General features: G+C 41.2%; 1 protein-coding gene and 1 non-coding gene across 2 annotated transcripts; both read right to left on the bottom strand.

Moving 5' to 3' along the window:
• Positions 1-1,371: 1,371 nt before the first annotated feature.
• On the bottom strand, positions 1,372-2,612 carry RPS20 (ribosomal protein S20). The gene is given in 4 exon segments (NM_001129954.1): positions 1,372-1,586; positions 1,931-2,004; positions 2,238-2,337; positions 2,490-2,612. Coding segments are annotated over 4 exon segments (360 nt in total). The 5' UTR covers positions 2,493-2,612; the 3' UTR covers positions 1,372-1,403.
• LOC146403886 (small nucleolar RNA U54) lies at positions 2,071-2,135 on the bottom strand. The gene has a single exon (XR_014845037.1). It is a non-coding gene; the product is annotated as a small nucleolar RNA U54 (small nucleolar RNA).
• Positions 2,613-23,544: the final 20,932 nt, after the last annotated feature.

Raw genomic sequence — 23,544 nt, 5'->3', positions numbered from 1 at the left:
TAGTTGAAGCTAATGTTTTGATGTTATGATTAACCTTAGTATAGTTCTTTTCAGATTCCATTCCACTGAAATACCTTTCCGAAAGCTGGTGTTTTGGGAACCTAAGAGGGGAAAAAATGTAGAATCAAAAGGACTTAGATGCTGGAAAGAACAGTAAGAGAATGGCAAAGGGATGAGAACGCCAATGTTTGAATGGCTGGGAGCCATATGGACAATGGATGGAGAACAAGAACACAGAACAAGAGGGTTTGGGGGACTGAGTTGAGGTGATCTCTGGCACACAACTGGATGTAGAGAGAAAACGCAACATGACCCAAACAGATGGTTACTGAAGCCAGTGGGATTAGGCTCCAACCCAGAGGAAAGGCAGGGATTTCATGAATGATTATTAGGAGAAGCAAATGTGAGAGCATTTCCTGACATCACTTGTAAAACTTGTTAGAAATACTTCTAGAAACTTCCTCTAAAATTATATTTGGGATGTCCATCCAATTATAATTTTTTGTCTTTTGTCCTTTTAGGGCCACACCTGAAGCATATGGAGGTTTCCAGGCTAGGGGTCTAATCAGAGCTGTTGCTGCCAGCCTACACTGGAGCCACAGCAATGCCAGATCCTTAACCCACTGAACAAGGCCAGGGATCGAACCTGCAACCTTATGGTTCCTAGTCGGATTCATTTCCTCTTTGCCACTGTGGAAACTCCAATTATAAAATTCTAATAGCAAAAAATAATTTAATGGGGTCCAGATAGTCAACCCACGGGCCCATTTAACTTCAGCTATGATATAAAGCTGAGGACATCGGGCATGTTAATCATTAATGCCAGTTTCTGTTTCATGCATACTCAATGCAATGCATAAGCAGAGAACAGTAATTAAGCAATGTTATTCATTAACTGTACAATAGGGGTTTGACTAAATGAATCTTACCACATGAGCTTTTCAGACCTAAAGTAACATAAACAAGCTAATACCTACCTATTTTCTCTGATCTACTTGCCCTCTAGTATATTAGCTTCTTAACCATGGCTTGTATGTTTCAATTACCTGAGAAACCTTCTCTAAGACATTGCACCCCACCCACACTGATCATTTTCTGGAGTAGAACCTCGACATAGTTCTTTAGAAAAGCTCCAAAATGCAGCCAGAGCTGTTATGCGTTCAACAATCTAAGACTTAAGGCGCTATTTTTGTTAACACAAATGATGTCAAGTGCAAACAAGTCTAGTGGCCTCTGGGAAATATAAACAGGATAACCCTCCAAAACTTATCCCTCTAATTCTCACTACTCTACTTTAAAAGATGACTAAATTCTACAGTAGTCTATTACTAAGATCTGTCAGTATTATCAGTAAAAGCCAACAACATTTAACAACTGAGTATCAATTTATTAAAAAGTTGGACTTAAGCATCTGCAATGGTGACTTCAACCTCGACTCCTGGTTCAATACTGATGGATGTGATCTGCTTAACAATCTCAGAAGGGCTGTGCAGGTCTATGAGTCGCTTGTGGATCCTCATCTGAAAACGATCCCAAGTCTTGGAACCTTCACCACAAGGAGTTTTTCTCGTAGTTATTCTCAGAGTCTGCAAAGACAAAAGAAACCAAGCGTCAACGGTTGGCTGCGCACCCCGGGGGACCCCCCAAGGACCATGACCCTGAAGCGTTCCATGTGAGAACTTCCCAGGGCGTCAGTCTCCCTCACAGACTGTACTCAACTCATTGTGACTAAGGCACATCCAGCGAGAAGACAACAGCGAAGCTCCAACCTCGAAAAGTTACACACTTAACCGGAACCAAATCCTACCAGCGTTCGAACCTTAAGACCTACCGCTAGCATCAAGCTTTTCTGGCTTTTGGCAGCCGAAAAAAAAGGTTCGGGTACATCAGCCCCTTAACTGGCTTCCACCCCCCGCCCCACGATTCTCACCTTGGTGGGCATCCGCACCGGTCCCTTCACTTTGAGGTTCTTCTCCTTCGCGCCTCTGATCAGGTCAGCACACACTACAAGGAAACACAGGCTGCACTCAGTTCCCTCTAGACAGAGCTCGCTGTAACGAATCTTAACGCTGCTGGCTCAGAATAGCGTATAAAACTATCACTGTAGTTCAACAGCAATTCTCTCCTCAGCGCCAGCTACGGTGCGAGCCACACAACCGAGATCGGTGGGGGCCTTGTCCCCGATCCGGCTCGCCGCTCCTCCCGCCCCACCTTTCCGCGGAGCCCACCGCACTGACCCTTCTCCAAAGACTTCACGTTGCGGCTGGTGAGGGTGATCCGAATCCGGTGAATCGCAACTTCCGGCTCCACGGGAGTCTTGCCGGTGTCCTTAAAGGCCTGTGGTCACAGGGAGGAAAAACCCACACACCTTCGGGCAACCAGTCAGTTGCAGAAATAAGCGTGCTCATCACGAGCCCCTCCCCGGGACAGGCGAGCCCCATCTTCTCCCACCAGCCCTGCTCCTAGCACCCGTCCAGAGCCCCACTCACCATGTCTGCGGCGCGGCTTCCTGACCGACTTGTTCCTCGGGAAGAGCGAACAGCGGTGAGCCAGGAGCGGGAGCTGATGGTCAGAGGCTCCGCGACAGCGCCGGCTGCGTCTTCTTCAAAGAGGAAGGCGTGAGGCCTGCGTGGCGCTTATATAGCCGGGCTCGCGTCTGCATCCGGGTCCCGCACGCCCATCCGCGCTGCCCCGGAAGAGGAAGTGTGGGTGGCTCTAAGGCGGCTGCGCGATCCAGGGCCGGAGCTCCCGCGGAAGGGGCGGCCAGGGCGCGGCTGCTCGCGCCACCTGTCAGCCGGGCGGAGTCAGAGCGCCGCGAGGTGGGGTCGGGGCGGCGCGGTCGGCGAGGTCCTCCCGGCACCTGGCGGCAGCGGTGGGGCGAGCGCGACCTGGTCTAAAACCCCAGAAACTCCTCTGCCTGGTGCGCCGACCGCCGGCCTCTGAAAAGTCAGAATGACTCCTACGCTTGTGGTTTCTGCACTGCAAAGTCCGCTTCCCCTACAAACCAAATTACACCTGCTCTTGGCAAGCGGATAACCTTTCTGAGTTCAACTCAGGTGGATATTAGGAAAAAATGACTGATAACCTGGACATGTTATTATTATTTTTTTAAATAGCTGTTATTTTTCATAGTCTGAAACACCCTTTCGTGATACTTCATCTTCTGGCTTCCAAGATCGGCAGAAGCATCTGTCCTCTGTCTGCGAAGTACCTGAGCGTGGGTTTTTCTGCTCCCAGAACGTGGAGGCAGACGCCAGGCTGCCAGGATCATCCTGGGGCTTGTTGTGCATCCGAGGCCCCTCCAGGCTCTCCACGTGATTCTAAAACATGTTATCTCCTCTCTGTCCGGATAAAGTAATGTTGGATGAGACCCTTGAGGACCTCCCTAATACTGAACGTCTATTCATAATCTGATGTGGGACAAAGTACAGGGGAAACACCAAGAGTGATCAACTGACCCGGGCAGCCAGAAGAGATGATAGGGATACATATTCTTAACGGTGATAGAGTGGTTTCATAGAACAAAATAGGTGAGTTGGCTTTTGATGCAGGGCAGAAGCAAGAGCAGGTAACCCCTTCTTATTTTACAGGTGAGCCTGAGAGCAGAAGAGGTATCTGCTCAAATACACAGAACTGGTGAATGACAGAGCTCTGACCCCTTACAATTTGGGGCCTTTCTTGAGCTTTTCTCTTCTGTTCTTTGGTGGGAAATTATACTTGAAATTTAGATAATAGCATTGAGTTATCTGATGATAATCGGACATGGCTAATACCTGGATTTTTCCTGGCTCACAAAGTATCTGCTAGACTTTGCTTTAGCAATTAACTTCAATATTAAAATTTGGCAGTTTTCCAGTTCAGTTATTTGAAAACGTCATCCATTGGCTGTAGATGCTTTATTAGTGAAGTTTGCAACAACAACAACAACAAAAATTGTATTCTTGTTTTCCTACTTGTAACCTAAATGAGACAATAATTGAGGGCTTTAATGTCTTGGCATGGCTACCAACCATAAATATAAAAATTGCAATCGCTCAAGTTCCAAGGGCCGTGAGCAACCCCCACTGTATTGGAACTGAGTATGCAGCTTACAGCAGCTTTCAAGTTTTACTAATGCTTAAAAGACAACCAGAATTGTAATTGTGGAGTGCTTGAGAAGTAAATTTGTGATTTTTTTTCAATAACAAATCTAGTATATCTATTCTTAGGCTTCCTTGACCATTGAAAAAGAATTTCAGTATAGAAAAAGGCAAAATATGGCCCAGCATTTATGGGAAAAATTGTTGGTGTGATTGGTACTAAGGAAACAGCTGGTTGCAATGTTAGACAAATGCAATGAAAAACATCGCTAAATTAAAGTTTATAAGGTTTCGTTTCAAACTTTTCTTTATATTTTTCTCTTGAAAGTTATCAACTGCAGTCATCCCCAAATTTCAGTTTTTCTAAGATTCCAATATTGGATGTAAGATGGTCATTGGAGAATAAGTAAACATCAGCAATAAGCACCAAAGAAAAATAAAATACAGAATGCCACACTGAGAGAGAGACTGCCTGTCTCCACCCTCAAATATAAATACGAGGGCTTTAAAATGTGGGCTCAAACTCTATATACAGTTTGGTAAGTTTTAGCCACGGAATACTTTGTCCCCCAAAATTATACTTCTGCAACATTCCCTTTAATGACTGAATTCAATGGATGATTCATTCATAATTTATTGGACTAGTTCTCTCTTTTTAGAGGTGTTTTCCCTTCTTCACTCCCAAGACAGTACTGTGAGGTACCTGTTTCTAGACCAGGGTTTCTCAATCTCAGCACAGTTGACATTGGGGCCAGATGATTCTTGGTCGAGGGGAACCTCCTACACATGGTAGGATGTTTAGCAAAATCTCTGGCCTCTGCTCACTAGATGCCTGTGCCCACCCGTCCCCTTCAGCTGTGCGGATCAAACACGTCCCTGGACATTGTCAAATGTCCCCTGTGGGGCAAGACCACCCCCCACCCCACCCCCACCCCGTGGAGAACCACTGCCCTAGACAAACCTTTCGGCTCAGCCTTAGTGCTTTAGATCAGTTACTACATATACTTCTCCTTTACGACTTAATCAAAGACTAAGCTTATATTAAATGCTTTGGTATTAAGTAAATTGCCCTCTGGGATGGTTATGCCCAGCAGTACGATGGAGATTTTAGTGTGAAAAGTAAAATTCCATTTCCATTTCATTTGAAAATTTAAAAATATTCTTAAGACCATCACGAACTCTCTGTTTCCAATATCTGTATCCACAGCCTCCCTTTACTAATTTTTGTAGTTCTTTTAAAATTATCTCGTTAAGGACTTTTACTGGTATTTGCGTCTTTTTGTGGACAGCCATCTGCTGGTCTTTCGCTGCAATGACAGTGTCATCAAGCTACTTCCACAAGGAGATTAATAGCACTTTAAAACTCAGTAATTCATGATACCCATGTGTATGCTTATGAAGAAACTAATAAATGCAAATTCTCAAATGAATGTGGATGAATCTGCTGAGACATTATCTTATTTTTAGGATTTTTGATCTAGAGAAAATGCATGTGAAAATGCTTCAGTCTGAAATTTCAGAATAAAAACCAGAAAGGGAAAGAATAAAAATATTCTCTTGTGCCCCCGCCCCCCATGTTGTGTTGCTAAGGGAGTGAGATGTGGAGGCAGTTTCTCATGGTTGACTAGGGCTATAGGTGCAGGTCTAGAGCAGGTGACAGTGGCAGCACTGTTGGGAGGGGGCCTGGTTTATACAGGAGGAAGCTGAGCTTGGTGACCTGGCCAAATCCACAGGAAAGCCAGTGTTTGAACCCAGGCAGTCTGCCCTCTGAGCCATTATGCCGTACTCTTTCTCAGTATATGTTAGCTCTTATCTTTATCATTAGTAGCCTTAGTCTATCAGAGAGGTTAAAATCCTGTTATTTAAGTAATGTGACATAGAAGGGCTTTATCTATCTCTCTTTAGGTGAGGTCAGAAGTTTCATTGAGCTACTAATATGTGTCCATTTTAAGGTAGAATTCCCATTTTTAATTTGAAGTTCCATAGATACCCAAGGTCTATGAACTCAATTTGCTCTTTAAATTGTTCACTGAAGTGAGGGATTTCCTGTTGTGGCCCAGCCAGTTGTGAACCTGACTAGCATCCATGAGGATTCGGGTTTGATCCCTGGCCTCGCTCAGTGGGTTAAGCATCTGGCATTGCCATGAACTGTGGTGTAGGTTGTAGACACGTCTTGGATCCCCAGTTGCTGTGGCTGTGGTGTAAGCTGGCGGCTGTAGCTCCCATTAGACCCCTAGCCTGGGAACTTCCATATGCTGCAGGTGCAGCCCTAAAAAGCAAAAGAAAAAAAAAAAAAATTGTTCACTACGAGTTAGAACCAGGGACAAAAGTAAGCGCTTTTCACTGAAAAGGAGTCATATACAATGCATTTGGGTGGGTAGTTTTCGGTCATATTTAACTGCAGAGCTCATGGCATTCTCTGTAGGGGGAGTTTCGTGTCCGGCCTCTTAGGCCTCCTAGGACCCCTCTCCCCTCTAATCCTTTATTCCCAGGACTGTGGGACTAGAGATTCTGTTTCTTTGAAATACAACCTGAAAGTGTACACAGTGCTATTTCCTAGCTTTCCGAGATAACCCGCAGAGAACTTCCCTGTGGGCGGGCGCACTTTGTAATTCTGTAACTTTGTCCTGAGGAGGAACCAGGGCTATACTTATTTATCTATTGGTCACTTTTTCCCCTGCTTTTGCTCCTGATATCCTGCTTTTGGTCCCAGATCTTCAGAAGTGGCAATTGGTTTTTTAGTTTTTTGGTATCGTCTTCATCATTTGCCCCAGCTGCACATGCATGTAGTTATTTTTAGTTCCTTGGAGTCTTTTTGTTGCCCGAGGAGATGTTTGTTCTGGTGCAAACACTGCAGCCGCTGCAGCAAGGGTCCCACGTCCCAGCCCGTCTCAGAATCAGATGACAGTGGTCACTTAGGGAGTCCCCCAAAGGCAACCTGAGGCGATGTGTGGTCAGCCAGTGCCAAACTGCTTTGCCCGCGTGGTCACGGGGACTGTGGAATCGCGAGCTGGTTGCATAAGAGGGACCGTCCTCCCAGTTCCTTTGTGAAAAGCTGCTCACCTGCGTCAGCATGGAGGCCGCTCCTCCCCCTCTTCATCCTGAGCTCAGGGTGTCCTTCCGTCAGCTTGTCTCCAGGGGCGCCTCTGATGGGCATTGGGGCTGAGGAGTCCTATAAAGTGGCTGTTATTTCTCCCTTCAAGTTCCTTTAGAGCCAAATTCATACTTGTAATTGGAGGGATCTTAATTCGCCCCTGGTCAGTTTTTAGTCATCTGAAAGTCACATAAAGTTTAGCAACTGTCTTTTTTCCTTCTTTTCCTGAGGCTGTTCCTGCCCGAGGGAACATGGACTTCAGTGGAAGAGACACTCAGAAGAGAGCTGCGAAACAAGTAAGAATTTCAGATTGTGCTCAGTTCTTTGAAGAAAAACACATGGGATAAGTGAGAGACGTGTGACTCTGGGGGCAGAGGCTGTGTGGTCAGGAGGGGGCCCGTCAGTCAAAAGGCCTTGGTTGCCAAGCCATTGAAACTCCTTCTGCGTCATGTTGGGCAGATTACAATGTAGATGATTCCGTAGCTGGGCTGCAGCACCGTCCCTGGAGAGCACATGACAGGAATGCATGTTGGGCAGGATGTGAAGCTGAGCCCTGGGCTGAAGCAAACTTGACCCCACCTGCGGACAGGACACTTCTGAAGCCGCTGCCTCGGCTTCCACCAGAAGCTGCATCTCTGTGCTGCTAGAGATGGAGAGCCCTGTCTTAGCTGGTTCAGTCGGGGCTGAGTGTTCAGCAGCTAAAGCTGCATGTACTGTGACCTTCTGAGCCAAAGGCAGGGAAAGGTCAGTAATACTAATGCTTTGTTTAAAACTGTTTTTTAACTTGTCAAGGATTATTTTGCTCTTTGAAACTATGGCCTTACAATCTTGTTTTTCTTAAATTCCTGTGTTTTTTGGTGCCCTGTTAAATGGTCCAGCTGAGGCGAGTATGTCCCGGGCGGGACCCTGAGTGGGCTGTACTCACACATTTGCAGAAGCGGCTGCAGTGCAGCAGAGGGATGCTGGACAGGAGCTGAGGACATGCCCATGTACTCGGTGTGCCACCTCGCAAGGGTCCTTTCACCCGCACGAGCCTGTCTTCTCATTTGTAAAAGGAAGGGGTTGAACTAGGTGTATTTGAATTTTTAAAGGCTCTTCCTTGGAACCAGGCAGGTCCACAGCTGCCTCTCCACCATCAACCTATTGCCAGACATGCAGGATGGCTTTGGCCTCACTTCTCTCCTTCCTGCTCCCCTGCACCAGGGTTGCTGGATAAAAAAATCCTCAGGGGAGGAGGCTTGAGATGGCAGAGGAGGGTCCTCTCTTCCCATATTTCAAGTCCTTCCACCAATGGTAGCCACTCATTTTAATGTCAGTACCAACTTTCACTCGAGTGTCCTAATTAATTTAGATTGTAAATTTTATAGACTCTTTACTCAAGCCCGACTCTATCTGGTGATAGTGGAGGAGAAAGCTTTGGGTTTTTTTTTTTTTGTTTTCGTTTTCTCTTTATAGGGCTTCACATGCAGCCTATGGAAATTCTCAGGCTAGGGGTCCAATTGGAGCTGCAGCTGCTGGCCACACCACAGCCACAGCAAAGCAGGGTCCGAGCCACATCTGCAACCTACACCACAGGTGGTGGCAACGCCGGATCCTTAACCCACTGAGCGAGGCCAGGGATCGAACCCACATCCTCATGGATCCTAGTCAGGTTCTTAACCTGCTGAGTCACAATGGGAACTCCAGGAAAACTTTGAATTTGGATCGGTTTAGAAGTTTAAACTGAATGGGAATGAGTTTCAGTTACCAGAAAGTCATAGACTCTTTCCTAGATTTTATTAAGGGATGGGAAGAGATGCTTTGACACGATGCAGTTGAAAGAAGTAATTAGAAGAAAAATTTAAACTTTTCCATGTTTATACTGGACTGGATTGGGACTTATCAAGAAATCGATTGCTAAGAAATAACTTCCACATTCTGAGAGTACCTTAAAATAATTATCTCATTATTTATTTTAGTAATTTTATGGTTTCCTTGTGGACTGAATTTAGAATTTTATCACATGCCTTTTCAACAACTAAGCAGGTATTCATATGATTTTTCTTTTTTGAGCTATTAATAGGGTGACTACATTTTTTAATATTGGGCTTTTCTTGCATTCCTGGAATAATACTTTGCTCTTCACAGAGCATATTACAAATTTGATTGTTTGGAAGGTGTGTGTACATATTGATATGCTGGTACCAAAGACACACATTTGGCAGCTTTTCCTTCATCTGTTTAGTGTCATTATTGGTACATTAAATATTTTGTAGAATGCACGTTTTATTGACAGGTAACTATTATCTTTAATTCTTTCTATGGTAATTGATTTGCCTTGATCTCTCTTTTCTGGGTTCAGGTTTGTCAATTTGTAATTTTCTAAAACAGTGATTCTCAAACATTTTGGTCTCAGGAACTCTTTAAATGCTTAAAAGTTACTGAGGATCATAAAGAGCTTTTGTTTATGTGGCTTAGATCTATTGATGTTTGCTATTTTAGAGATGAAAAATTAGGAAATTTAAAAACATTTACTTATTTAAAATAACATATATTGGGAGTTCCCATTGTGGCTCTGCAGTAACAAACCCAGCTAATATCCATGAGGATGCAGGTTTGATCCCTGGCCTCGCTCTGTGGGTTAAGGATCCAGCATTGCCGTGAGCTGTGGTGTAGCTTGCAGGCACAACTGGGATCTGACGTTGCTGTGGCTGTGGTGTAGGCTGGCAGCTGCAGCTCCAATTCAACTCCTAGCCTGGGAACTTCTATATGCCGCAGGTACAGCCCTAAAAAAGCAAAATAATAATAATAATAACAACAACAACAATAATAATAATTATAACAGATATATTAATTGCTAACATATTTTTTGTGAAAAATAATATTTTACACAACAGAAAAGTTCAGTGAGACTAGTGGCATTGTTTTTACATTTTTGCAAATCTCTTGAATATCTGGCTTAACAGAGGAAGAAAACTCAATTTTCCTATCTGCTTCTGCGTTTACTCTGTTACAATATGTTGTTTTGGTTGAAGTACAGCTTTGTAGTTGGTAAAAGGAGAAGGATTTTAAAAACCTTTTCAGCCTATGAAAGGGACACCAGAGAACCACGGCATAGAGGTTAAGTGATTTGTTCATGGTCACATGCTACCATATAACAGAATGAAGAATCAAATTCCACCTTCTGCACCATCCACCCCAGCTCTGTACTTAACATGCCATTTACAGGTTCAGGAAATTATTTACATATTATTGCAAATAAAATCTCAAGCATTGTCCAAGGTCTAGAATTACTTTCTTGAATTCTCTTTCTCCCCTTTGGGTGGTATTAGAATTATACTTTCCTTTGCTGTCCCCAGATAAAAGTGAAAATAATTGAAAAAAATAAAAACCTTTTCAGATAGTTGTGAATAGGTATTCTTTGGTACACCATAGCTGGATGCGTGGTGGTTTCTTAAAGATTAGTTATAATGGGGATCTGAAACCATATCAGTGACCTCTTTGTACTCTTATATTTTTTTTAAAAAAAATTGATCTCTCTTGTATTTTGAATGGATCTTTTACCTTTACTTATGCATAATCTCATAACATCATGCATTAGTCATTTGGAAAATATTGATTCATTGATTGATGCAGATCTTCTACATGTTGACATATTTTGTTATATAATATTTAAAAAATCACATTTGTTAAAATCACTACTCATCTTGTAAGAAAAGTCGTTACATACTGAGACCCTGTGAAGTTCTGGTGGCAGATACAGGTTGTCCAAAGTCCTAATTTTTGCTTGAAGCCCAAATTTTTATCTTTGATAACTGGCTACTGATTGTTTTCCTTGAAATGATGGGCTCACTTCAAATGTCTGCCAAATACTCATGTCTGAATAACCACAGTCTGTCTTGCAATTCTTTTGGATGTGTGCTAGAAGTGGGACTGCTGGATCACAGGATAGTTCCTTTTTAAAATTTTTGAGGAACCTCAATACTGTTTCTTAGAGAGGCTGCATAATTTTTCAATCCCACCAATGGTACACAAGGGTTTCAATTTCTCAGCATCCTCAACACTTGATATTTTTTGTTTTGTTTTGTTTTGTTTTTAACAGGACTAGATGATGTCTCATTCTGGTTTTGATTTGCCTTTCTGTGATGATAAGCAATGTTGAACATCTTTTCCTATGCTTTGTATTTCTTCCCTGGGGGAAATGTCTATTTAATTCCTTTGTCCATTTGTAATTTATTTGACTTTAGTCATTGTGTTGTAGGAGTTTGTTACATATTCTGGATATTAACCCATTATCAGATATATGATTTGCAAATATTTTCTCCCATTCCCTACATTGCCGTTTCACTTGGTTTCCTTTAATGTGCATTTGTTCATTTTTGCTTTTGTTACCTGTGCCTTTGGTGTCATATCTAAGAAATTTTTGCCAAGTCCAATATCGTGAAGGTTTTCTTTTAGGAATTTTATAGTTTTAAGTCTTATGTTTAGGTCTTTTATCCATTATGAGCTAATTTTTTGTGTCTAGTATAAGATAAGGGACCAACTTCATTCTTTTGCATGAGGATATCCACTTTTCCCAGAACCTTTTGTTGAAGAGACTGTCTTTTCCCCATTGAGTGTTCTTGGCACTCTTGTCAAAATTCACTTAACCATGTAAGTGAGGGTTTATTTCTGGGCTTTCTGTTCTATTCCATTGGTCTATATATCTGTCTTTATGTTAGTACCACACTGTTTTGCCAACTGTGGCTTTGTAATATGTTTGGAAACAGAAAGTGTGAAGCTTTCAACTTTGTCCTTTTTCAAAATCGTTTCGGTTATTAGGGGCCCCTAGAAATACCATATGCATTTTAGGATGAATTTTTCTATTTCTGAAAAATTGCCATTGGGATTTTGATAGGGTTTGTGTTGACTTTGTAGATTGCTTTGAGAACTATAGACATTCTTTCTAGTAAGTCTCCAGTCCATGAACATGAGATGTCTTTCCATTTATCTATATCTTCTTTCATGTCTTTCTGCAGTGTTTCATAGTTTTCAGTGTATAAGTCTCCCATGTCCTTGGTTAGATTTATTCCTAAGTATTTTATTCTTTTTGAGGTATTATAAATAGAATTATTTTCTTAATTTCCTTTTCAGATTGTTCATTATTAGTGTCTGGAAATACAGGTGATTTTGTGGCTGTTCATTTTTAAGTAAGTGTTTATATTATAAAGAATGCTTAAAAATTGGAAAAAAAAGGAAAATTTAAAAAAATAGACATCCACAGACCCCCAGACAAGCAGCTCAAGACAAATACAACTTTTCAGTCTTATTCTCTCTATGTTTTAAGGAAAAGTTGTTGATTTTAAAAGGGTAACAAACTGATATATAGTTTCATACTCAGCCCCATTCACTTCGCAATGTAGTATAGGTACTCCTATGTTATTACCACCATCATAGCATTTTGAAGCAACTCTTTTAATTTATTTAATCGTTTTGGGAATTTATCTTCTTTTGAATTTTTCTCCAGAATGAATGGCCCTTAGTGAACAATCTGTTAAGTAAAATGCATATTTTGTAGAATTTTCTAAGATGCATTTCCAGAAACATAACTATTGAGTCCGTGAATATAAATTCTTTTGAGATTCTGGATATTCAGTGACAAACTGCAACTGCTTTCCAAAAAATTACATTCTATCCTATCACCAGCAATGTATGGAAGATCCTGTTTTACTACAACTTCATGAGCATTCAGAGTTTTGTGCATGAATGTATTTTTAAGACACCCTGTTTTTAATTTGCAATTCTTCAAGTACTTGTGAGAAAACATTTTCCCTTTTCTTATTTGTCTCCTAAATGCATTTTCTTTACTGGGAATTAACTTTTCTAGATTTTTTTTCCATTTCTCTACTAAGGGATGATAATTTTTCATTTTTATTCATCTGTGTTCTTTATAGAAAAAAATTAACTTTTTTTCAGTCACATTTTGGCCAAATATTTCTCTCAGCCCATTTTCCATATTTTATATATTCAGATTTTAATACCCAGAAGTTATAATTCTTATGTAATAATCTGGCAACCTCCTTTATACATTTTTTTTCACTGCTTCTATAAAAGCTTCAAAATCCCTCCCTTCTGCAAATTTGTATTAACTATTCAATTCTCTTTTCTCCACTTTTACAGATGCTCTCTAATCCATCTGGAAGTGATTTTGGTATGTGGTATGTAAAGTATTTTAAAAAAACATATAGTTTGAGTAAAACTGTTGGTGGTAGGCTAAAAGCTCCTTAAAAACAGGAAGCATGACTGAATCACTCTGGTTTCCTCCACTTTCCCAGACAGAAGAGTCACCAACGCAGCCTCCTTGCTCAGGCTGCGCTGCCCCAACTACAGTCAGGGACCCCCCCGCCTTCCCTCTGCTGGGAGGCACCAGCCACCTGTGACTAGTGTCCTGACACCTCCCATGTCCCCAGCAGACACCTGCCACAGTTGCGTTCGGGGAGAACCCGAGCAATTAGCCAGCAGCGCCCCCTGGCGCCTCTTTCACCGCAAGTGTTCGGCTCTCAACTTGTTCAACCACCCTCCACCCGCTCCACGGGCAACTTTTCCGGGAAGGCGCCTCCAAAGACCTCTGTGAGTAGCGTAGGCTGCTCTGCTCTGACAACCTCTTCGGGGTAAATTTCTTTTCCATTTGAACAGCTTCTCCTTAGTTAAGGAGAAACCGTTATTGCCCGGTTGCTTTTTCGTCTTTTGGATGGAGAGAAGCAGAGGAATTCTGGGCGGAGGCCAACGATTAGCTGCAACATCTACTGATCACTTCCATGAAGTCTTTGAGCCTTTGTATAAATAAAACACCAGCCGGGGGCTCCTTCTGCTCCCATTGATGCCCGAGTGCCAACTACAGGTTTGACTCTGAGACCCTCCTTAAAAAATTAGGAAAAAAAATTTTTAAAACGTTTTTAAATTGGATTTTTATTGCCTAAGGAGGGATCTGTAAAATACGTAGAGTGGGAAGAATGCAGATAAATAAGACCTGAAAGTTGTCCTCAAATATATCAAAGCCATACTGGATAGTGGACCTGCTGGAGAATAGAAAAATAAACTGTTGAATGCCTCTCCATCATTTTCTCTCCTGACACCCTAGTGGAGGGGCTCATGAGTACCCGAATGCCCAAAATATGGCCCAAAGGGAAGATCCTAAAGAGTACACTAACTGCATACTCAAGCCTGAATTTAATTGACTCGGTGGCAGAAACAAAATTGTCCTGGTAATGGGTTATTCTAGCTCAGGTTACAATAGCAGGAAATTTTTAAATAATTGTGGAAAAATGCACTTCAGGAGACAATTAACTATATGAGCTACCCAGAGTAGGTTAGGGTGACCCTTGTCAAGACATTCATTTGAGAAATAGGAAAGAAAGCAGGTCATTTTTCTGTCTTAAAAAAAGATTTGTATTTTTCATATTGTGGCAGAATTGAAACTTCTTACGCGGCTCAAGCTACTTAAAGATTATTCAGTGTTTGACAGATGTTTGGTCAGACTGACTGTACAATGTGTTCTGATATGATTCACTGTTCCTGAAAGGGGGAAAATCTTCTAACAGTTCTGAAGTCAGGGAAATTCTGTAACTTGATTCCTCTGTAAGGGGGCTGGCTTCTGGCATTGGCTGCCACTATTCTGTCAGGTTTTTTTCTCCTTTCCCTTTAAATTTCTTCTGGCTGCACTCTATTATTCCATGGACCTTTAGGTTTTCCCTCTTTGTAATTTGATGCCCTATTCAGCAGCGTTCAGGAAGCTGTCTTGCCTTAGTTTAGTCCTTCTCATGGCTGCTTCTGCTTTCCTTAATTGAATGCGCGGCTTGTTTTTTTCTTTTAGGTTTTTAAGGGAGACTATACTATTTTAGGCCTCTGTTATGGATTTCTATATAACGTGAGTTGATACACACATATCAGAGTAATCAAAGGAATATTTAGTTCAATCCCTTTGATATTGTTTGTTTCTTAAAATTCTTTTTATAGAAAAAGCACATTAAAACATGTTCCAGGGTGTCCTGTTGTGGCTCAGCAGAAACGAACCTGACTGGTATCCATGAGGATCGAGGTTCGATCCCTTACCTCACTCAGTGGGTTAAGCATCCAGTGTTGCCATGAGCTGTGGTGTAGGTCACAGATGAAGCTAGGATCCTGTGTTGCTGTGGCTGTGGTGTAGGCCAGCAACTGTAGCTCCGATTCGACTTCTAGCCTGGGAACTTCCATATGCCGCAGGTACAGCTCTAAAAAGAAAAAAAAAAAAAAAACCCCTATCACCCACCTTCTCCTGAGTCACACCCACCCACTCAATTTCTTCTGTTCATTTTTATTTATTTATTTTTTTTGTCTTTTTTTTTTTTTTTGCTATTTCTTGGGCCGCTCCCGCAGCATATGGAGATTCCCAGGCTAGGGGTCACATCGGAGCTGTATCCACGGGCTTATGCCAGAGCCACAGCAACGTGGGATCCAAGCCGTATCTGCAACCTACACCACAGCTCATGGCAACATCGGATCATTAACCCACTGAGCAAGGGCAGGGATCGAACCCGCAACCTCATGGTTCCTAGTCGGATTCGTTAACCACTGTGCCACGACGGGAACTCCTGTTCATTTTTTAAATTTTGATTTTCGTCACTTATACAAAGACGTCAACTAAAGTGTCAGAGAGTTGCACTGGAATTATTGCCCTCCAAAATCCCTCTAGGATGCCACACCAATTCTTGGAGTCTTGCAACCACTTATAACTCTCTTTTGCTATAGTTTTTGGTGTCTAAGTCTGCACCTCTTAATGGTGAGATTATTTGGACAGTTTTTTTCTTTTTAAGTTTTAGGTATTATTTAGTGATGCTTGTCATCACAAGATTATGATTTAGTTGTTTTTTTCACTTTTCCTGTTACCTAGAACCATAATTCCCTTCATGCATCCTTCCATCATTTTTATGTTATAGCATTGATTAGATCAACATACAATGTTGCATCATTAGAGCTATACAAAGCTATTTTGAACTGAACCTTTTTCTTTTTCTTCTTCTTCTTCTTTTTTTTTTTTTTTTTTTTTTTTTTTTTGGTCTTTTTAGGGCTGCACCTGCAGCATATGGAAGTTCCCAGGTTAGGGGTCAAATCTGGGCTACCACTGCCGGCCTACATCACAGCCACAGCAACACCAGATCCGAGCTGTGTCTGTGACCTACACCATAGCTCATGGCAACACTGGATCTTTAATCCACTGATCAAGGCCAGGGATTGAACCTGAGTCCTCATGGATACCAGTCGGGTTAGTTACCACTGAGCCACAGCAGAACTGAACTGAACCATCTGTTATGCAACATTTACTTTTCTTGCATTGCCCAACTTTTCATGTCCCCTAAACTTAATACTTTTTTTGTTTGTTTGTTTCATCTGCTTTGTTTGCATTGCTTTCCTGGATTCTGTTTTCTTCTTTTTTGGTTTATACTCTTGCTTTGGTGGAATAAACCCTCAGGTAATTTCCCAAGAAAGGGTGCACAGGAGTAAATTTGTGAGACCTCACATGCCTGGAGAGGTCTTTAGACAGCGTGTAAATTCAAGTGATAGTTTGGCTGGGTATAGAATTCTAAGTTGGAAATGATTTTTCTTCAGAATTTTGTAAGTAGTGGCCTCTGTTATCTTAGGATCCTTATCATTGGTACATGATCTAGATTTTGTAAAAAAAATACCTGGATGCTTTTAGGAATTTCTCATCACCCCGAGTGTTCTAAGGTCTTATGGTGACATGCCTTCTTGTAGGGCATTTCATTCATTGTCTAGGAAATCAGTACTATATCTTTTCAATCTGGAAAGTTTTGTTTCCTAAATTGTTGACACTCTTCTCCTGTTTTCCATGTTTTCTCTTCTTGAAATGTCTAAAATTTGGATAGTATACTTCCCAGATTGAGCCTCCAATTGCCTTTTCTTGCTGTTTGCAATGTATTTTACTTTTCTTCTACTTTCTGAAGAAATTTATTTATCTTTATGTATCAATTTTTCTAATGAATTTTTTATTTTTTATTATAGCTAGTTTACTAATGAATTTTTAATTCATATTATTATAGTTTTAACTTCCATATGCCCTATACTGTTTTCTAGGCTTAAAAAAAAATAGAATCTTGGAGTTCCACCTTGGCTCAGTGGTTAACGAATCCAACTAGGAACCATGAGGTTGCAGGTTTGATCCCTGGCCTTGCTGTGAGCTGTGATGTAGGCAAGTGGCTACAACTCCAATTAGACCCCTAACCTGGGAACCTCCATATGCCGTGAGTTCAGCCCTAGAAAAGACAAAAAAAAAAAAATAGAATCTTGGTGTTTTCAAGTAGTCAGTATCTCCTTTTTTATTTCTTTAAGGATAGCTGAAATTTTTTTTGAGTTCCCCAGTGGCTCTGCAGGATAAGGACCCAGTGTTGTCACTGCTGTGGTTCTGGCTACTGCTGTGACACAGATTTGATCCCTGGCCCAGGAACTTTTACATGCCCTTGGGCACAACCAAAAAAAAATATGAAAGTTTCACTGTAGGCTATTCTGGCTGTTTTATTGGGGCACCCCATCATCAGTATCTTGAGGTCTATTATCTTGAAGTATTTATATTTCCATGCCTAGAGGTTATTAGCTTGGTTGCCAGATTCTCTAAACTTAAACAATCAATGCTAAGAATTTGGGGGCATTCTATGGTACAACTCAGGTGGCATCTCAGGTTCTCCTAGTGCTGGCTCAGGATTGAGATTTCTAGGGCATACTGTACTTGCCAGCTTCCAAAAAGTTTTTTCCCATAATTTCTCTCTCTCTCTTTTTTTGTCCTTGTGAATAAATGCTTTAAAACATTTATCTGCTGAAGGAGAAGAGAGAGATCAATGAATTTTTTTCTTCTTTCCTTTTGCCTTTCACCATTCACTGAAAGTTCCAATATTTTCCAAGCCTGCCGGGCAATTTAAAATTTTGGAAAGGTATTTAATATACCAGTAATGAAATTGGTAACCACAACACCATAAATTTTGTTTTGCATGACCTTTTCAACTAGAATATAATATCAAATCTTGGTGTTATGCTTTTGATTTCCCCACTATGTCTGGCATGGTGGTGATACACTGGATGATGAAATGTATGGTTGTTGAATAGGTGCATAAGAATGATTTTATGATCAGGTTTATGTAAAGGAAAGGAATAAGTACACTCAATAACTATCTCCTTTTGTCAGCATTGGGCACCACATTATATTTCACAGATACCTTTTCTGGTTTCCCTTTAAAAAATCATCCCAATTACACTATCCTAATATATATATATACCAAGTAATACCTCCAATAGGAATACCTTAGAAATGGTGCTGAGTTTTCCTCAGTGTACCATATCAGGAAACATGTGATGTCAGTTTGTCCCATTACTGGTGATATTAACCTGATTAAGATGGCTTACACTGGATGTCAGCAGGACTCCTCCACTGTAAGGATAAATGGTAGGTATTTGGTACTTACTGGCAATTAATATTAGTTGGCATTCTATTGTAAGGTACAGCTTTCCTTCCTCCCTTATTTATTTGATTTTTATCTGTATGGATTCTTATTTCACCACTATAATTATTCATTTCTAATTTATTTGCTATTATTAATTTAAGGTTTGGTCAGTGGAGACCTGTCAAGTTAGTTTCCGTGTTCTTTTGACATGTCCTTGTCATAAGTGGAGCACTTCCTTATTTGGGGCATTAGATGTTCCAGGTTCATTTTGTATTTCCCCTGCTCTGGAAAGCATCTTTTCTCCAAGAAGCCCAGCTTTCCTTCTGTTGTGGATAATTAAGAATTCAGAAACTAAAAATTCAGAATTTAGAAGCTAAAATCTCATGCTAAGTTTGTTCCAGAATGTCATTGTCAGGCAAAAGACAGAGCTAGGAAACACATGATAGGCATACTACATGTCCACACACAGTAATGCCTATTTCTATGGCTGTAAATCTCTATCCATCTTTATTAAAAGCTATAAGTTCACACTGATACTTCCAATTTCAAACCAACACAGTATGATTTATTCTAGACTTCCCTCTCTATACATACAGTCTCCTTCTCAAACATTTACAAAATTTGGCTCTCATTATCCTCAGTATGTTTACTGTTCAACCCTCCTGGGTACAACTAATATCCCTCCCACACTGGCCAGGTATCTCTGGTCCTGGAATCACCAACCATGCAGGTCCTGGATGTGTGACAGCGTATTTTATCTTTTTCACTGCTAGTGTAAATGAAATCCTCTTCTTTTATAAATTCTGGGTTTTATTTACATATTTGAAGTCTATTGACTTCATATTAATTTTATAATCATGCTAACTTACACAGTCTTCTCATGACGAATTTTTCTATTAATACTTACGTTTGTTTTGTTTTAGTTATACATTCTAAAAATAGAATCTGCAAACAATGTTTTTTCTCTCTCTTTACAGTTTGTATACCACAAATTTTTTTCCCTTTTCTCACTTCACTGACCAATAAAACACTGAACACATAGTAGTGGCAGTCGTGGGCATTCTTATATTGTTCTTGAGGTCAGTAGGAATGCCTCAGTATTCCCATAGCGTTAGGCAAAGTTTTCTCTTAAAATAAAAAAGTTTTGATTATATTCTTTACTTCTAATTTTGTGTATATGTGCTTTTATTTAAGTCAGCTACTGATTTGTCTGTTTTATTGATTTTTAGTCAACAAACTATTTTATTTATTCATTCATTTATTTAGCTCTACTTCTTTTAACTCATTGTCTGCTTAATTCTTGTTTTTAAAAATATCCCTCTGTGCATTTTTCATTCTTATCCTATTTGTTTTTATTCTTTTTCAGTTTAACTTGAGACTACAAATTTTCTTTGACTCTGTTTCCCCATGTGTTCTAATATAAGTTTTCATTATTGTTGCTCTGGAGAGTGCCTGGAGTTTTCATGTGCATTTCATTTTGACAGTTACTTAAGAATTTTAAAATAACAGAAAAGGAGCTTCTTATTTTGTTAAAATTTTAATTATATTTGTGTCTACTATTTTTAGGTTTTGGAATTTGAGGTTTTCTTCAGGGTATAAGTCAGATTTTGATGGGTGCTTGAAAAGCTGTATTTATTTTTGGAGGGTCTTGAATGTTTCTGTAACAATCACGTGTACCCTATTGATTTTGCATGACCCTTTGTTTTGTGCCTAGCTAATGTGTTTTGGACAGGGAGAAGTAAATTGGTCTCCTAAAAACAGTGCTTTAATTTGCCCTTACCCTGCTTGCTTTTTCTAATCTGTGAAAATTGTTATATAGTATTTGGTTCACAGCTATTCCTCTTACTTCTTTAGTGAATTGTATGCTTTAAAATTATTAACTCTCCTTCTTTGGTTTCAATTCCATTTTATCTTATGATAAAATTGTGGCTCCTACTTTTGGAGTAAAGAGGAGTTGATCTCAAAGCACAGAGATTTTCTTTTAATAGGAAAGGTAAACCATTTACAGTTAATGAAATGACAGGTTTGCTCTTAACTCTGACATTTTGTATTATGTTGCATGTATGGTTTATATGGTTGTCTTTCAGCCTGTGTTTGGTCCTTTTGCCTTTTGTTTTGGTACTTCTAATTTTGAGGAAGCGTGTTTGTTGTATTTTTACTGTTTCCCCATATATAATGTCTTCCATCTTAGACCATCTCTGCAGGCTTACTTGAATGGACAGTGACAACAGTGACGGTTGGTTTGCATCTCTCTCCTTTTCCCCTCCTCTAACCCAAAGTCAGTGGTATTTTTAATACTTATCTTTGCACTGTTAAATATGCTTTTGCTTCTGACTTGATTTGCCTACTTTAGATAATTTCCTATGGCTCTAAGCAGTTACAAATGAACATCCATGGATTTATTCTGCTTCCCATCAGGGTTATCTTCCTACCTTTCAAAGACGCCCTTTCTCTGCGACCACAAATACCATATTTGTTTCCTTCAAAAAGGGCCTTTCAGTGGGTTTCTCCAGGCAGGCACGCCTTTTTCTCCCTCCAAACAGGCTCACCTGTCCTGTGTTTCCTGCCCTCACACCAGTGCCCCTCTCATTCTGCTGCCTCTTCCTGAGCTCTGCTGTGGTTAGACCCTCCTTAGCACTTCTGTCCCTTCTTTCTCTCCCAACTCTTGGCAGCTCAGCTCCGTTTGAGCTCCTCCTGTTTTCAGGATTTCATCCTCAACTCTTGTACCCCACCGTGACCATCCGGCCTCTAGAGCATCTATTTGGCTTTGCCAAATCTTTCTGAAATCTGCCACTGACAGGCCCTGTGCCCCCCCGGCAGTCTTTCCTTATAAGTTCTGTCCAGTCATTAGGTATCACTACTGACACTGGAGTCTGTACATTTCCTTCTCCTAGTGTCCTTGACTATGGAGTTTATCAAGTCCTTCCCCTTGTTCTGTGACTCTCTATGATTCTAAGGAGAAGGGAAGGGAAGATATTTGAGTTTAAGCTGTGCCATGCTCATTTAGGGAACCAAATTCTGACTTTTTTTTTTTTTTTTTGCTTATAGGGGCTTCACCCTTGGTGTATGAAAGTTCCCAGGCGAGGGGTTGTATCAGAGCTACTGCCCGCCTGCAGCACAGCCACAGCAACATAGGATCCAAGCCAAGTCTGCAACCTACACCATAGCTCATGGCAACATCAGATCTCCGACCCACTGAGTGAAGCTAGGAATCGAACCTGCGTCCTTTGGATACTAGTTGGATTTGATTCTGCTTCATCCCAATGAGAACTCCCAAATTCCTAACTTTAATGCTTTTATTAGGGATCCTTGTGTGGCTGTCAGTCTGGAATAAGGTATTCAGCATAGTTAGAATTTCCTTTTAATGCTCCTGGAAGAACAAACTAACCCACTGTTACTTTTTTTTTTTTTTTTTTGTCTTTTTTAGGGCTGCACCTGCAGCATATGGAAGTTCCCAGGCTAGGGGTCGAATTGAAGATGTAGCTGCCAGCCTACACCACAGCCACAGCAACACGAGATCCGAGCCTTGTCTGCGACCTACACTGCAGCTCACGGCAACTTAATGCCGGATCCTTAACACACTGAGTGGGGCCAGGGATTGAACTCAGGTCCTCATGGGTACCATTCAGGATCATTACCGCTGAGTCATGATGGGAACTTTGTACTGTGACTTTTTTTGATCCACTGTATTTTAAACCTGCCAGCATGAACCCCTGTTGCTACAATAAACAGGGGAACTTATTGGTCTATGGCTGGTTTGTCCCCTCAGCCTCATGGACAGAGCCGGCAGCACTGTACCGATATTCTACATGGTCATGATCATGGTCATTTTGCTTCCCTCAAGAATGGTTATAAACCATGATCTCATTCTGTAGACTCCCTACCCTCCATCACTCTTTTTTTTTTTTTCTTTTCTTTTTAGGGCTGCACCTGAGGCATATGGCAGTTCCTGGGCTAGGGGTCAAATCAGAGCTGCAGCTGCTGGCCTGAGCCATAGCCATGGCAACACTGGACACGAGCTACATCTGTACCCTGTGCCATAGCTTGCAGCAATGATGGATCCTTAACCCACTGAGTGAAGTCAGGGATCAAACCTGAATCCTCATAGAGACTATGTCGGGTTCTTAACCCACCAAGCCACACTGGGAATTCCCTCCATTACTCTCTTTTAAAATTTTTAAATATTTTTGTCTTTAGGGCCGCACCACAGCATATGGAGGTTGCCAGGCTAGCAGTCTAATCAGAGCTACAGCTGCTGGCCTACACCATATTCTCAGCAATGTGGGATCCAAGCCTCATCTGCCACCTACATCACAGCTCACAGCAATGCCAGACCCTTAACCCACTAATCGAGGTGCCAGGGGTTGAACCTGTGTCCTTACAGATACTAGTCGGGTTCGTTAACCACTGAGCCACGACAGGAACTCCCCTCCATCACTCTTAAGAGAAGCAAAGAGAAGCCCACAGATGTGAATTTTCCCAGTCCCTCTTCCGCTTAAAATCTCATCTATGCTGGCCGTTTTCTGGCCCTCCTTTGCTCACATCCAAGAAGAGATGCTCTTTCTCTCCAAGGCTACGTACAATCTCTTTGCAGAGGCGTTACTTTTTTCTTCCGCAAGTTCATCAACTTCATCAGTTCTCTTTGTCCCCTCTTTATTCTGTCACAGATAAACTCACTTCCTTTATCCTAAAAGTAAGCTAAACCAAACCAACAAATCTCAAAACGTTTCTGCGCATCTTAACCCCCTTCAAAGTTTTCTGCTTCTCCCTTCTTAACAGTCCAAGCACAGCTTCTACATCAAGCCCTTGCTGAAACTCTGTTGCTAAATAGAAGTCAGTTTTGTCCTCATGACAAGATCCAGTCACCTCATTTGTCAAAAATCTATGCGTAGCCATGCCCTCCATGTCTAGACTGGGCGATCTG

This window comes from Sus scrofa, chromosome 4 (assembly GCF_054392235.1).
Source record: "Sus scrofa isolate SSC_HxYL_T2T_F1_AM1 chromosome 4, Sscrofa_HxYL_maternal_Yorkshire_Landrace_v2.0, whole genome shotgun sequence".
In the NCBI taxonomy this organism is placed as follows: domain Eukaryota; kingdom Metazoa; phylum Chordata; class Mammalia; order Artiodactyla; family Suidae; genus Sus; species Sus scrofa.
The sequence above is the reverse complement of the archived record's forward strand: the minus strand, read 5'-3'. Positions and strand labels throughout refer to the sequence as shown.